Source organism: Sinocyclocheilus rhinocerous, unplaced genomic scaffold, assembly GCF_001515625.1.
Source record: "Sinocyclocheilus rhinocerous isolate Xijiao unplaced genomic scaffold, SAMN03320098_v1.1 scaffold1164, whole genome shotgun sequence".
NCBI classification, from domain to species: domain Eukaryota; kingdom Metazoa; phylum Chordata; class Actinopteri; order Cypriniformes; family Cyprinidae; genus Sinocyclocheilus; species Sinocyclocheilus rhinocerous.
The window spans coordinates 259,580-275,709 of NW_015643253.1; the positions used below are offsets into that span (position 1 = coordinate 259,580).

Consider the following 16,130-nt stretch of genomic DNA (forward strand, 5'->3'; position numbering starts at 1 on the left):
TTTTTTTTTTTTTAACCAGCTGTGAACATGTTAATGTTTGATGACCAGAAGGTGTCCAAATACCTTTTATCTTAAAGGTATTGTTTTATAAGTTAAACTTATCTTTTTTTGTTTTTTGCTCAAAAAGTGTTTGTGATATACTTTATTAATATAAATGCCATTGGTTTTCAACCAGGAGGTCCTGAAGGCACTTTAGGGGGTCCGTCGAGATATATTAAACATATAGCACTTAACTTTTCATGATATGTTTACCTAATTAACTTATAAAAATGTCTGTCTATTAACCATTATGTATTGCTCATGTTCTTAAAGTTATTGTAATGTGTTATCTGGTGTGCCATGTCCCAGGTCTTAAAAGTTTAAAAATGCACTCACATTTCTACATATGTGTCCAAATGTATCCAGTCCTTTATTTTATTTTATTTTAAGTAAACTACATGTCACAGCACGTCATAACTACAACTAGTGGCAAAACAGAACAGACCACGTGATGTATTACCGCACTTCTAAACGCAGCAGAATTTCTGCTTTAGTTAGCTAGAGACAGTGTATTGTTTAAATTTGACTGTATACCACTTTACTAAAGCAGAGATGGAAGTAGAAACAGCACGACCTTATTTTTTCGGTGACATCGGTAAGTCCACGAGGAAAGTGTGTTTGCCTCAATGTCCGCACAGCATCGGCGTGCCATATTTACATTATTGTCATTTTCACACCATAGTGCTCTTTTTAATGTCATGCAACTGTAGTCAACAACCACTGAACATGTTTAATATAACCTTATAAATATTTCATATAGCCAACCATACGTTATATAAGCTATGCAAATATCAAACATTAACGCAACAATAGCTCACGTACATTATTTGATTGTATTACATGATTTGTGAGACGACACAACTTTACCTGTTTTTTTTTTTTTAACTCGAAGGTTTGTTTGACCAATTTTATGCTTAATTCATTTTTGAATGTGCTACATTGCCTTGAAAGATTTTGCAGTGTAAATGTACAAATAATAGAACTGTTTATGTTACTGTTGCCCCTGTACAACTCAAGATCAATTTAACTTTTAAATCAGGCTTTTTTTTTTTTTAACCAGCTGTGAACATGTTAATGTTTGATGACCAGAAGGTGTCCAAATACCTTTTATCTTAAAGGTATTGTTTTATAAGTTAAACTTATCTTTTTTTGTTTTTTGCTCAAAAAGTGTTTGTGATATACTTTATTAATATAAATGCCATTGGTTTTCAACCAGGAGGTCCTGAAGGCACTTTAGGGGGTCCGTCGAGATATATTAAACATATAGCACTTAACTTTTCATGATATGTTTACCTAATTAACTTATAAAAATGTCTGTCTATTAACCATTATGTATTGCTCATGTTCTTAAAGTTATTGTAATGTGTTATCTGGTGTGCCATGTCCCAGGTCTTAAAAGTTTAAAAATGCACTCACATTTCTACATATGTGTCCAAATGTATCCAGTCCTTTATTTTATTTTATTTTATTTTAAGTAAACTACATCTCACAGCACGTCATAACTACAACTAGTGGCAAAACAACAGACCACGTGATGTATTACCGCACTTCTAAACGCAGCACAATTTCTGCTTTAGTTAGCTAGAGACAGTGTATTGTTTAAATTTTACTGTATACCACTTTACTAAAGCAGAGATGGAAGTAGAAACAGCACGAACTTATTTTTTCGGTGACATCGGTAAGTCCACGTGGAAAGTGTGTTTGCCTCAATGTCCGCACAGCATCGGCGTGCCATGTTTACATTATTGTCATTTTCACACCATAGTGCTCTTTTTAATGTCATGCAACTGTAGTCAACAACCATTGAACATGTTTAATATAACCTTATAAATATTTCGTATAGCCAACCATAATAAGTTATATAGGCCTAAGCTATGCAAATATCAAACATTAACGCAACAATAGCTCACGTACATTATTTGATTGTATTACATGATTTGTGAGACGACACAACTTTACCTGTTTTTTTTTTTTTAACTCGAAGGTTTGTTTGACCAATATTATGCTTAATTCATTTTTACCACATAAACTAAAATTAGTACCATGACAAATGACACAACTTTACCTGTCTTTTTTTTTTTAACTCGAAGGTTTGTTTGACCAATATATTATGCTTAATTCATTTTTACCACATAAACTAAAATTAGTACCATGACAATATATCATCCATTAATAATACAGTAGAAATGATCTGTTGTGACTTGTGGTTATGGTTTTACTTGATATGTGTTTGTGGGTGTATAAGGTTTCTGGGCAGAGAGGACAGAGGTTCATAAGGCATCATGCGTATCAGGGTCCGGTGTCAGTGCTGCAGAGTTTGATATCACTCCCCTCCAAGAGGCAGCTGCACGCGGACAGACGCAGTGTGTGAGACTTCTGCTGGACGCAGGGGCTCAGGTGCCCAGTCACACACACACAGTTCTTAAAAAGGCCTCAGACAACACAAGTCTATTCTAAGTACTGACTTTGGCTTTGAAATGGGTTTTTCTGGGGTTGTGTTGCAGTTTGGTGCAAGAAATGTGTACGGCAGCACTCCACTATGTGAAGCGTGCTCTGTCGGGAACGTTGAGTGTGTGAGGCTTCTTTTGGAGTATGGAGCGAAAGTCAACCCCATGCTTTCCTCACGTACCACCTCCCCTCTGCATGAAGCCTGCATGGGAGGTGTGCTGGTTTGGTGTAAATTGTAGAAGTGTATTTTATTTATTTATTTTTAAATTAAATTAAATTTTTATTTTATTATTTACATTTTATTTTTAAAAAATGTGTCAAAAATGTAGTTAGGTCTCATTGACTTGTTTTTTTTTTGTAGTATTGCAGAATCTGAGGTAATTTTTTATAAATTCATAGAATATGAATTGTTTTGATGATTTTGATGGCTATTTTATTTTTAAAATTAATTTAATTTTAAATGTAATTATTAAACTATTTTCAAAAATCATTTTAGATTGTGTTTTTTACATAAATATAGTGTCTGTAGTATTGCAGAATCTGTAAGGTCATTTTACAAATTCATAGATTATGAATTGTTTTGATGAGTTGGTTATGTTGGTGGTCATTTTTTTTTTCCATTTTATTTTATAAATATAATTATTATACAGTGTTCCAAAATAATTTATATAGTTTTTTGTTTTGTTTTACATTTTTATGTATATTTATGTATATTACACTGTTTTTGTAGTATTACAGAATCTGTAATTCTTATAAATGCACAGAGTATTACTTTGATTATTTATGTGATTCATAGAGTATGATTTATTTTGAAGATTATTTTGTTCTGTTTGCTTTTTACATTTTATTTTAATGAAAAAAGTATTACTATCAAAAGTCCAAAAATAATTTTGATTGTTTTATTGACTTTTTCTCATTTCTGTAGTTTTACAGAATCTGTAAGATAATTTTATACATTCATAGAGAAATAATTATTTTCATGAACTAAAGGTTTTGAGTGAAATAGTTGTCTATCCTTCATATAATGTGAGAGTAATCTGTGTTATGCAGGTAATGCAGATTGTGTGAGGTTAGTGATTGCTAAAGGAGCCAGTTTGGAGGCCTATGACCTGTACTACGGTACTCCTCTACATGTGGCATGTGCCAGCCGACACCTGGAGTGTGTTAAAGTGCTACTAAATGCAGGTAAAACCAGATGCCATGAGACTGTAAAGTACTCTGTCAGCCATGCGAACATTGAAGAATGTGCCTCTAAAGAAGGTAGTTTAGATCTGAAATCACCAAAGTAAAGCTTTAATCGTGAATCATTGTGTGCAGGTGTGCAAGTAGACGCCACTAGACATTATATCATGCTGCCAAGTCCAACAAGTCCAAGTCCAACAATGTGGATATGATTGAGCTGCTGGTGGAGTTTGGGGCCAACATTTACGCCCGTGGCAAGTATGACAGGAAGCCAGTTGACTAATCTGTCTAAAAAACTAGACAGTCTGAATGTACAGGATTCAAAATGTAAAAATGTATTTTAAATCTGGAAATACACTGAAAGTTTAAACATTTTCTAAATTTCAGTTTTGATGTAAAATGAAAATTAAATGTTTAATATTCTGCAATATTTTGGAAACTAATAAAAAAAAAGTGTTTTAAGTAATTTAAAATAAAAAGGCAAAACAGTTTTCTAATAATAAAAAATAATAAAAAAAAGTTCATATAATATTTTCAGCATAAATAAAAAAAAAAAAGGCAAATAGAAAGTGTCCAGCAGATGGTGCTCATGGCTTAATGTAAAAGCTGTTGTAGCAAACCTACCATTTGTTTATATGGTGTATTGTTTTGCATGATGAAGAATCTGTTCACAGTTCACAAGTTTAGTATGTTCTCTGTGCTCTCACTGAGATTTAAAATGTTCTAAAAAATAAAATATATTATGTTAATGTTAAGTGTTCTGGCTGTAGTGATAGGCTGCCGCTGTGGTTGTTTTTTTACAATGGTTGCAGCAGTGATTCACAGCCAGGTCTGCTGCCTAGGTGCTGCTCAGGATGTTTTGGGTGGGATGCTGTAAACAATTAAATGAAGTTTATGATGATGAGATTAAAAGTTGGATTCTGGTGTAGGTCTGGAATCCATCATTAGTCTCATTCCAAAGGTACATTCGCAACCCAGTCAAGTCCAAGCACAACACACCAGTGCCCGTCTTCAGAATATAAACCAGATTCATGAGAAACCGTGGCCTTGGAGCATATAAATATTTTCCTGGTATTGGCATGTAGAGACTAAAAAAATTACGAGAATGCAAACATTCTGATTTTGTGTATTAAATGATATGACAGGAGGTCGTGATCTTGAGCGCTCATATTTTACATTTATCAAGCTGTTTAATGTTTAAGTATGTTCACTTATGTGTTTTTATCTGGTTTCTATGGAAGGCAGTGTCAAAATGAATCAGAAATGTTACTATGTAGTGAAAGGTTGGCCATACAAAATAGTTGCCACAATTGTCATCATAGACTCATTCTCATGTTGTTTCTTCTTCTGTAGCTAAATCTAAATCTGAATTGTGTTGCATTGAGATGTTATTGATTTAAATGTTTAATGCTGCTGCATTCTATTTTGTGTTTTTGCAGGTAACCCCCTTTCTCTGCAGCAGCTGAGGCGTATCGCCCTGAGGACGACGTTGGGCACCAGAGCTGTGGACTTGGTGACCGACCTGGATATTCCTAACCGTATTATCAGTTATCTCTTACACCAATGAATTCTTTCCTTAGAAGTCCACAGATAGTGTGGAAAGACTTTTTACCTCAGATGCACAAACACTTGAAGCATTGAAATCTCTCCAACAAATATCAGTTATATTGGCACTTTAGAGATTTATAGGTGAACTATGTATTTTTTTTTAATGTTAAAAATGTATCCAAATTATTATTCTAGCAATTTTGTATGGTACCACTATTGACACACTTCACCTTTTAAAAGAATAGTGTGCTTGTAAATGAAAATTCTGTCATTATTAACTCAGTTTCATGTCGTTCCAAACCTGAATGACTATTTTTTTCTGTGGAACACAAAAGAAGATATTTTTGAAGATGTTTTTGTCTGTACAATGAATGTCAGTGGGGTCCAGAATAACCACTGTATGGACAAAAAAGCACTGAGATATTTTTCAAAATATCTTCATAGGGAGTAAATGATAGAATTTTCATTTTTGGGTGGACTGTCCTTTTTTAAGTAACAGAAGCACAACGGATTACATAAATAGGAAGCTCTTCTTAATAGCACTTCTCAGCAGAACAGTCTGTCCTTTGCTGTAAAATATGTTGTCTTAATGTGTCTGAGGTGAATTTAGGACTGATGAAAACCATTATATGTTTGCTAAATATTGCCGGAGAGAAAGAGCGGGAGATAGAGACACAAACAAGAGGAAACTTAATCTGGCAGCTATCTACATTCAGGAACTCCTCTGACCGCTAAATGAAGTCCAGGGATACATCAGCACATTAGTCTCTCAGACGACAGACACTATGCACAACGCACTGCATTGCTGGATAGGAGCATGTTAACATCCTCATGCTCTTATTAGAGATTCATTATAGGAGATCACAGCGCCTTGAACTAAAGGTTATTGCGCAGGCCTGGGGGAAACACTGGCATTCATATTATGACATGAGCAGCTTGAGTTATACTACCGTTTTGCCACATTCATTGTCTGTGTTCAGCTATAGTGACGCCACGGTGACACTGACAGAAGCCAGTTTCCAGCAGTGTTTTATTGTAGTACCGTTGTATTAGTACACCGGTTGTAATATATCACAATTCAGCTGAAGGATTTAATATAGTCTGTATGTTTGTTTCCCATTCTCAACTGCTGTTCTTACAGCTAAGATTTTGTCTGAAGTGAGGAAAAGATATTTAAGACATGAAACAGCCTTTACAAATTATTTAACTGATGTAATGTAACATATTTGAGTTAATCGGAATATTCCGCAGGAAAATAAATCGGGTGGGACTTGATTTGATACATTAGGATTTGATTAGATCGTGAAGTGTTGGGCTTTTTCTTTCCTCAGTTTGGACACTGCCAAAAACTAAATATTTTCCCATGTAAACTAAAGTAATATTTTCATAAAATAATGATAATGACAGAAAATCTTAAACTTGTAAAAATATGTCACAATATTACTCTTTTTTACTATATTTTCAAATAAATGCAGCATAAGAAACTTTGTCCAAAAACATAAAAAATGTTACAGACCCCAAACTTTTGAACAGTAGTGCATATATATATATATATAAAGAAAAAAGAAAGGTTTTAACCCTATACAGCTTCAATTTATCATTAGAAAACGGTTTTATTTTAAGCCAGAGTTCACATGATTTGTTCCAGTGATTTGTTTCATTTATTTCTAAGATGCTCGTTCGACTGCTCCTTCCCTTAATTCATTTAAAGGGTGTCAGGATTAGTTTTGTGAGTTTGACCCACAGTTCTCCAAGTTCTCTTTATCCATCTGATCCCTTCACATCCCGTGTTCCTCCTCTTATAAAGTACAGAATGTTCTATAAATAGCAGCCAGACCAAAAATAGAATGAAGTCCAAGTACTTGTGTTCTCACTGAGCTGGAGAAATGAGTTCCTGAGTATCCCGAGCCCATGAGCGCTGGGTCTGACCTGAAGCTGAGCAGCAGGGAGGGCAGGAATGCTGTTATTAGAGCGCTAACGCTCTTCTGATATTAAGCTTACAGAGACACGACAGCTGCTATTGAAAGAATGCTGCTCTTTTTCTTCTTATCCGACTCTCATCTTAAAAAAAAGCCTTTAAAGGATTGTTGTTTTATCTTCACCAGTCTTAATTGTTTAAAGCAGATTGTGGAATTCATGGATGTTCTGTACTAGATAGCCTAAAATGTTTGGACATGCCAGTGTTGGCTGGATTTTGGGCTTTTTGTTTGGTTATTCCACATAATTCCACATGTTTTCACACAAGCTTAAAGTATTCGGTGCTATAAGGTTTACTGTTATACTGTTCAAAAATATTTTGCTTAATGCTCATTATGTTTGTTTAAGGAAATTAAGTTATTGTAAAGTAAACATTTACAGCAAGATCCTGATTGTTTTATTTGTCTGTTGTCTTCCAGCAGGATATTCAATAATAAGCCATAAAACAATTATCATTCTTCCTCATTGAGAAAACAACAGAATTGACAAGGATATTGTTTGAATCCTATTTTAATATGATTCTCACTGTGATTTTGGCCGATTACAGTGTTCACCAGTGATTCACATTTCATAATGAACAATATATTTATTTGATATAGATTTGTTTTATTTTAGTTTAGTTTATTGGCAGTTGTGTGGCTGGTTTTATGGATTCCATACCAGTGATTCAGATTTTAAAATGAACAATATATTGACTTCTAAAGGCACTAATTAATCTCCATTTATTTTATTTTATTTTATTACATTACATTACACTACTACGCAGGCCTATTCAGTGTCATTTCTGTTCATTGCCACAAGGGGGCTCCGCAGCTTTTATATTTGAGCCATTAGTCTTTTTTTTGTTTGTAGACAGTCTTGCTGCTTTGTGATCAAAAGAAGGCCTCTTTGCGAATAAAGTCACCTGATCACATTCTGGTGATTGTCCCACTGACCTTTGATCCCTGAGCATCACATAGTAGAAAATGACACTTAATTTTTACAGAAGCTTGTAGTCAAAAACAGAAGACTTTCACCCAACGGGGTGTACAGCTCCGTCAGCTCCTCATATTCATTCTTTCTTCTGCTTGTTGCAGTTGTGTTGCTGCATGTTGACATTCAACCTTGTCATACAAGAAAAATAGCACACCTGATTACACAACCGAGCAGCTTTTGTGCTGGAACAAAGGTCTGCTGTCAGAGAATAGCTTTAGAAGATGTGCTTGCAGAAAAAAATATTGTGACCCAAAGTAGGAGGAAAAGCAGAGGAAGCAGATTCTGGTTCTGAGATGGTCCGCTTCTTGTCTTTAGAGGCTCCCAGGCACAAATCACCTCAGATCCACTCAGGAATTCCGACTCAATGAGAAACAGATGTGTGTGTATGAAGCGCAGCCATGAAAGCCAAGCTCAGCTCAAAAACTGCACGCTCCACACACACACACACACACTTTAGTTGTGATACACCATATTGTACTTAAGAAATATTTACATGACATAGTTTTGTTACTGTTTTATTCTATCACTGTATTTTATTATGAAAAACCTTTCATAAAAGTAGTTGCAGATTCAAACTTTGTGCTGGAGTTTACAGCATCTTTTGTGCCACAAATGGGAGTAAATTACATGGCAGGCTAATTTGTAGAATGACAAATGGCTACAGGACAGACAAGGTTGCCCAAATCTTTTCATCTTGGTTGCTTGTCATTTAGCAAAAAGTGACTTACAAGTCAGTAAATGCAGACACAGCCCCCTGGAGCAATGCTGGGTTAAGTGCTTCATTCTGGAGTTTGTCTTGTCCCTATCTAAAATCAAACTTTAACCACTGGGCTATTTGTCTGTTTTTATGTACTGTCTACAGAATGGTCTAGAACTGAGACAACAGACAAGACTCACTCAAAAAGTCTTTGTAGATGTCTAGTCAGAAAAATGTGTTTCTGTCCAGCTGAGAGCAGAAGCAGTGTAGACTACACACACATACACATCATCTGTCTTTGTTTCCCCTTCTCCCCTAAATGATCATACCATCTGTGAGTGTGATTTTATTTTTCTTTTTTTTTGCTAAAGGGACTCCCTCTATTGGATATTCAAACAACACACCATGTACTGACCTCAGCAACTTTCCATTTTAGCTCCTCTCCGTCAATACATGATTTTGATGGTCTAAAAACACTCCAGTTTTTCTCTGAAAATATATTTTTAAATATTTAAAATATTTTATTTTATTTTTTATTTCAATGACAGCTGCGTGGTTGGTTTTATGGATTCTATACCAGTGATTCATCCAAAAATGAATAATTTTTCTGAAGCCACTAATTAATCTATATATTTTTTTATTTTATTTTGACTTCTAAAGCCACTTTTTTTTTTTTAAATGTATTTATTTATTTCAATTCATTTCAATGGCAGTTGCGTGCCTGGTTTTACAGACTGTATGTCACTGATTCACTTTTTAAAATGAATAATATTGACTGCTAAAACTACTGATTAATCTTTTATTTTATTCTATTCTATTCTATTCTATTCACTTTCATTTTCATTTTAATGGCAGTTTCATGGCATGGTTTTATGGTTTGTATGTCAGTGATTCTAAAGGCACTTTTGTGTTGTGTTGTGTTATGCTATGCTATGCTATGCTATGTTATGTTGTGTTATGCTGTGTTGTGCTGTGTTGTGTTGTGTTGTGCTATGCTATGCTATGCTATGCTGTATTCAATTCATAAGCTTTTCCAATCTCCATATCATTACTTTAAAAATTTTTTTTACAGATTAACAGCCCTATATAATAATCTTTTTTCTTTTATGGTGATGTTTTGACATCACACATATTGTTGGTTATGATGTCTTTTGAAGAAAAACACTGGCTCCAAAATGTAAATCTGATTTAGCGTTTCCTCCTGTCTTCACGGGTCACAGCGCATGTCACACTGAGAACAAAGGCCTCACATAGACACATTCACATGATTTCTCTTTTGATCTTTCACTGAAAATGAATTAAACTGGTTAAAATAATTTGATGGCACCACTCACCTGACTGCGCATTCTTATTTGACCTGAATTAAATTGACTCAATTATAATATTATTTGCCATAGTGTATTCATTCTTTGTGTGTCACACGCCAGTTGTTTATGTCTTGATGCCTTTTGTCTGTGTTCTTGTTTACTCTGTTGCCTAAATCTCAGTCTATCATTTTTGGATCAACCCTCAATTACAAGCTTGCTTTGTAGTCAGCATATTTTGGGGGATTTCTTTTCTTGAGGCATGAAAAGGCAAGGCTAGTCCCATCTACAAAGGCATGCCTCACCACTTACATGTTTTACATTTTGTTCTCAATGCACGCAAGGTGAATTAGCACACATTAAAATGTAAACAAGGATTCAAGCTTTCTAACAATATGCAGTCATTTGAACTGCCTGAGTTTGGGTCCTTGAAGGCAAATTTTTGCGTGATGGTTGAGGAATGATAGCGGACTATATTAGCGCTCTGGTACCACTGTAGAGCAAAGCTATTTAGTTGTATAATCAGTTTCGAGGTAATGTTCACCACAGGCTCAGCTACTGTGAACATTTTATTGTGAATCACATGCCGAAAAACAAAACAAGAACCTACTGATTAATCTTTTATTTTATTCTATTCTATTCTATTCTATTCACTTTCATTTTCATTTTAATGGCAGTTTCATGGCATGGTTTTATGGTTTGTATGTCAGTGATTCTAAAGGCACTTTTGTGTTGTGTTGTGTTATGCTATGCTATGCTATGCTATGTTATGTTGTGTTATGCTGTGTTGTGCTGTGTTGTGTTGTGTTGTGCTATGCTATGCTATGCTATGCTGTATTCAATTCATAAGCTTTTCCAATCTCCATATCATTACTTTAAAAAAATTTTTTACAGATTAACAGCCCTATATAATAATCTTTTTTCTTTTATGGTGATGTTTTGACATCACACATATTGTTGGTTATGATGTCTTTTGAAGAAAAACACTGGCTCCAAAATGTAAATCTGATTTAGCGTTTCCTCATGTCTTCACGGGTCACAGCGCATGTCACACTGAGAACAAAGGACACATAGACACATTCACATGATTTCTCTTTTGATCTTTCACTGAAAATGAATTAAACTGGTTAAAATAATTTGATGGCACCACTCACCTGACTGCGCATTCTTATTTGACCTGAATTAAATTGACTCAATTATAATATTATTTGCCATAGTGTATTCATTCTTTGTGTGTCACACGCCAGTTGTTTATGTCTTGATGCCTTTTGTCTGTGTTCTTGTTTACTCTGTTGCCTAAATCTCAGTCTATCATTTTTGGATCAACCCTCAATTACAAGCTTGCTTTGTAGTCAGCATATTTTGGGGGATTTCTTTTCTTGAGGCATGAAAAGGCAAGGCTAGTCCCATCTACAAAGGCATGCCTCACCACTTACATGTTTTACATTTTGTTCTCAATGCACGCAAGGTGAATTAGCACACATTAAAATGTAAACAAGGATTCAAGCTTTCTAACAATATGCAGTCATTTGAACTGCCTGAGTTTGGGTCCTTGAAGGCAAATTTTTGCGTGATGGTTGAGGAATGATAGCGGACTATATTAGCGCTCTGGTACCACTGTAGAGCAAAGCTATTTAGTTGTATAATCAGTTTCGAGGTAATGTTCACCACAGGCTCAGCTACTGTGAACATTTTATTGTGAATCACATGCCGAAAAACAAAACAAGAACGGTATGTGCTCCAGGTAGCTTCTTCTTACTCCTTCAAACCGACAATTAGCTGTTTATCCTCGTCGGTAATGACAAGGTGTGTCAGCAGGTTGAGTAGTTTTTGAGGTTGGAGATTGCTTCTACCGCTCTCGCCCCAAGCCATCTGTCCTCCAAATCTGGCTTTTCAAGTTCACCTCTGTTTCTTTTTGTCAATAAGATGAAGCGGAGCTGTTTGGGAGGACTGGGGAATTACAATGAGCTGAAGTGTTATACAACACTTTGTTACCTGTTACAAAATCGGTGACACAAATACTTTTATTGGTTTGTTTAACTTGCAGATGTTCCAGATCATGTGAACAGAATGTGATGTGTTGTAAATCAGCTTCTAACTGAAAGGTGACACTAGACCGTAATTTTAGGGGATCATAATAACATACTACAGTACTGTTTCTGCAGTAGTGTACTGTGAACACTATACATTAAATACACTGGAGACCTTGTACAATTTGCTTATATGTGCAGTATATAACAACGTTACAATGGATTGTGTCTTTACAATGCAATGCAAAACATGACCTTCCATTTCAGATGAGATGAATGAACAAATTATAAATATATATATAAATGCTGTTCTTTTGAATTTTCTATACATAAAAAATCCTGAACTTAAGGTTTCCACACACAACTGTCTATTGACCACTCAATCAGCATTTTAGAATGATTTATGAAGGATCATGTGATACTGAAGACTGGAGTAATTCTGAAAGACTGGAGTAATTCTGAAAGACCAGAGTAAAGACTGAAAATTCAGCTTTGCTATCACTAAAATAAATTGCATTGTAAACATATTTAAAAAGAATAATATTTCACAATATTACAGTTTTTGCTGTATTTTTGATCAAATAAATGCAGCATTTGGTAAGTATAAGAGATTTCTTTCAAAAACTTTCGAAAATATTACTGACTCCAAACTTTTAAATGGTGCAAAATAATAAACTAACATGATGAGATTATGTGACAATAATGAAGCATGTTGCTGTTTGGAATGTTGCATAATGTTACTATTTCTGCAATATGAGTGGTCGCCTATGCTATAGTATGTTATTCAGAATTCAGTTTTACATGGTCTGTAGGCCTACTGATTAGCAGGGTCATGCTAATTTGTATCAGGTGTTGTATTGTCTAATGGGAAATGACACTTTGTAGACTTGCTGCAAGCTGTTTGTTGCTCCTTCAGCGTGCTTCATCTGATGAAGTTTGGCATGAAAACGATATATCACTTCAGCTCAAGGTAAATATTACCAGACTCCCAGACACCACCCTAGAAAGTTTTATGTTGTTATGGATATATTTTATTCTTAAACAAATAACATGAAAATAAATAGACACTTTGGCATTCCCACGAAACTGTTCATGATTTAAAAAGGCTGACAGACAGAAAGAGACAGAGAGAGCTATCTCACAATGTTTGTTATATTTGAACTGTATGCATGCCCGCCTAAAACATGCACACCAACCTGTTGATTTAAGATGAACCAAATCGGCATGAATCAAAGTCATGCCTGTGTAAGGCACAGTGTTGTTTAAAAGCTGGATTAGCACTGAGATAAGAGACTTCTATAAAATGCTGCTTGATGCCAAGCTGGCAAGAAATAAGTCCACCTGAGAAAGGCCATGTCGTTCAGTCTGGACCTCAGCAAGCTTTTTATATGAGCTAATAGGCCTGCATTATATTGTTGCAGAGTTTATATGTGCATGTATTTTAGTGTTTTGTGCATAAGCCACTTGATGTATTCAAAGATGGTAATTCCAGATTTCATTACATGCATTCCTCTCCTCACAGCTCACCACCTTTCTGTGGCTCAGTTTAGGTCCGCTAAATCAAACCATTAACTAGTAGGGCGAATCATTGTGGGCAGGCAAATAAAGCATTTGTGTCCTTTGGCTGCTTTATGAGAGCGTGTCGGTGCTGTCCAGGTTTGTTAGAGTCAGGAGGCATGTGTTTGCTCCGTGTGCTTTCATATTAAGTACTGCATGCACATTAATGGAATCATTTGTCTCTACTTTTGTTTGCTTTGTGGGTCTTGACACAGCTTTTAGCACAATATTCACTGCTTTAAGGCTTTGTGAATCTGTTCTGTTTCAAAACTGACCCAGAACAGACACTACACCTCATACTTCCTCCATCCTTGTGAATTTCACAAATCCCATATCAGTTTGACTGAAATCCTGGCCTCCTGTCTGCACTTTTTTACAGCTGAAAAATGTTATTGTTTGAATTTAAATCATTGATATGCATTGACAAATGCAGCTTGTCAAGCAACCTTAAAAGAAGGGATGGCTGCTTGACACAGCTGCTGGGTCCATCACTAGCCATCCCTTCACGCTATAGGACACCACCCCACATTCTTTTAAATTCTGAAGTCACAATGCCCCAGAGGTCACCCAGAACGTACCATGGAGATATGACCCTTGTAAACCTGCTTTCCCCATGTGTTAGCCCTTTAGCATTAGCATTCATGCACCCTGAGATCAATTCAAAACCTTCTCATAAAGGCGGACATATGGTACGATCAAACTGTGGTTTTTCTTCTCGCTTTGAACATATATTCCTCTCTGGAATATAATCTTCAAAGAGTTAACGTTAAACAGTTGTAGTCTCTCCTTTCAAGATCCTAATAAAAGCCACGCCGTTTAAGATGGAGATTGTAAACTGAAGGATTAAGCACATCATTTTTATCACATCAACATTATTATTGTTCAAGATTAAAAGTGCAAATATGTAGGCAATACTTTGCTTAAAAAGCATTGACTCTTATGTCATTCGCTGTAAATACTCTACTGCAGCAATGCTGGTCATTATCATTTAGCATGAGATGCTAATGTGCTGGTTTTCTCTTCTGGTGGATTAACTGTCATAAAACTGTGAGATAACCCACTACATAAAACCATTATCACCAGAAAGACCATGCTGGTCGACAGGGCCGTTTCTAGGCATAGGCGAGCTAGACAATTAGCCAGAGCAGTACTTATGTAAATAATAGTTTTTAACAAATGTAGCACACAGTAGTCAGAAATCGGAAAGTTCCCTCACACTTAATAAACTTTTCCAAATTAATAGGCTAAAAAGACGTCACAGTGTGGCTCACTATCTCACTGAATATGTTTCAGACTAGCGGCCTGACATGTTGGCTGATTTACAACATGGCTCCTTTTGGTTTCAAGGCCCATACTTGTAATGTCTGGGCTCTTGCGTTGTGGTTGGGAAGAAAATGTACATATGATGCCTCTGTGAAAATAAATGTTCATATTAGTGAGAGGAATCATTTTATCGGGATCCAAAGTGTGAAATTATAAAAGAGGATTCAAATTTTTCCATAGCAGGCACTTTGCCTGCATCAACTGAGCATGTCAGTAAACCAGACAACTGTAAGTAGATATTCTGTTAAATGAGTGTGTCTGTGTGGACTTAAATATACAGTTTTAAGACCAGCCTGCTGTATTTAATGTTAGTCTGAGGGTTCCCGGGCTAAATCTCAGTTTTAGGTGGGACTCTTCAAGTGAATATTTTACAGAGGCTGTTAAAGTATTCCTGACAGATTGCTATTAAATGAGTGTGTCCATCTGAGCAGTCAGAGAGTGTTTTTTTCTGCTTTCACCTTAATTCTATACATGCTCACTCACACAATGATACTGATGACAGGGATGGTGTGTGTGTGTGTGTTTGTGAGCTCATGCGGGTGGGTGAATGGCCTTGAAATGGGGGCAGGTGTGACTCTTTATGCTTTCAGACACGGTAAGCAGAGGTCAGAGGCTGAGCTGTGAATGAAGCGGTCAGGTGTGCGGCCATTTCAGCAGCAGGTTTTAAGGTGCAAACATGGCACTTTCTGCATTGACCTCTAACCATTATGTCCAGATGATAGCTTAACCTGAAGGCCCAAGAACCAAGATGAATGCTCTTTCCTCTTAACTGGTTCATATTTGATCAGATCACTGTTTGAAAATGTTACTAAAGGTAACTAAATACACTAAAACTACTCTACAATTCAAAAGTTTGGGGTTGGTATGTGTGTATATATATATATATATATATATATGTATGTGTTTTTGTAAAGTCTTTTATGCTTACCAGGGCGTTTGATCAGAAGTACAGTAAAAACAGTAATATTGTGAAATATTATTGCACTTAAAAATAAGTTTTTATTTAAACATGTAATTATTCTTGTAATGTAAAGCTGAATTTTCAGCTGC

The 16,130-nt window shown here is 35.6% G+C and overlaps 1 protein-coding gene and 1 long non-coding RNA gene across 2 annotated transcripts in view; both read left to right on the top strand.

Moving 5' to 3' along the window:
- The first annotated feature begins 591 nt into the window (after positions 1 to 591).
- On the top strand, positions 592 to 5,236 carry LOC107757209 (ankyrin repeat and SOCS box protein 13-like). The gene is made up of 7 exons (XM_016574625.1): positions 592 to 634; positions 2,285 to 2,436; positions 2,544 to 2,700; positions 3,538 to 3,695; positions 3,827 to 3,943; positions 5,023 to 5,041; positions 5,109 to 5,236. Exons 1-7 carry the CDS (start codon positions 592 to 594, stop codon positions 5,234 to 5,236), a joined length of 774 nt encoding a protein of 257 aa, XP_016430111.1.
- Positions 5,237 to 13,050: 7,814 nt separating this feature from the next.
- Positions 13,051 to 16,130, top strand: part of LOC107757243 (uncharacterized) — an 18,754-nt gene continuing 15,674 nt past the window's right edge. The window contains exon 1 of the long non-coding RNA XR_001641909.1: positions 13,051 to 13,170. This is a non-coding gene — a long non-coding RNA (uncharacterized LOC107757243). The remainder of the gene's footprint in view (positions 13,171 to 16,130) is intronic.

Coding starts and splice junctions, on each gene's coding strand:
- LOC107757209 (XM_016574625.1), top strand. CDS start 592: ATGGAAGTAGAAACAGCACGACCTTATTTTTTCGGTGACATCG. Junction 635..2,284: donor TTATTTTTTCGGTGACATCG/GTAAGTCCACGA, acceptor TGGGTGTATAAG/GTTTCTGGGCAGAGAGGACA. Junction 3,696..3,826: donor AAACCAGATGCCATGAGACT/GTAAAGTACTCT, acceptor AGACGCCACTAG/ACATTATATCATGCTGCCAA.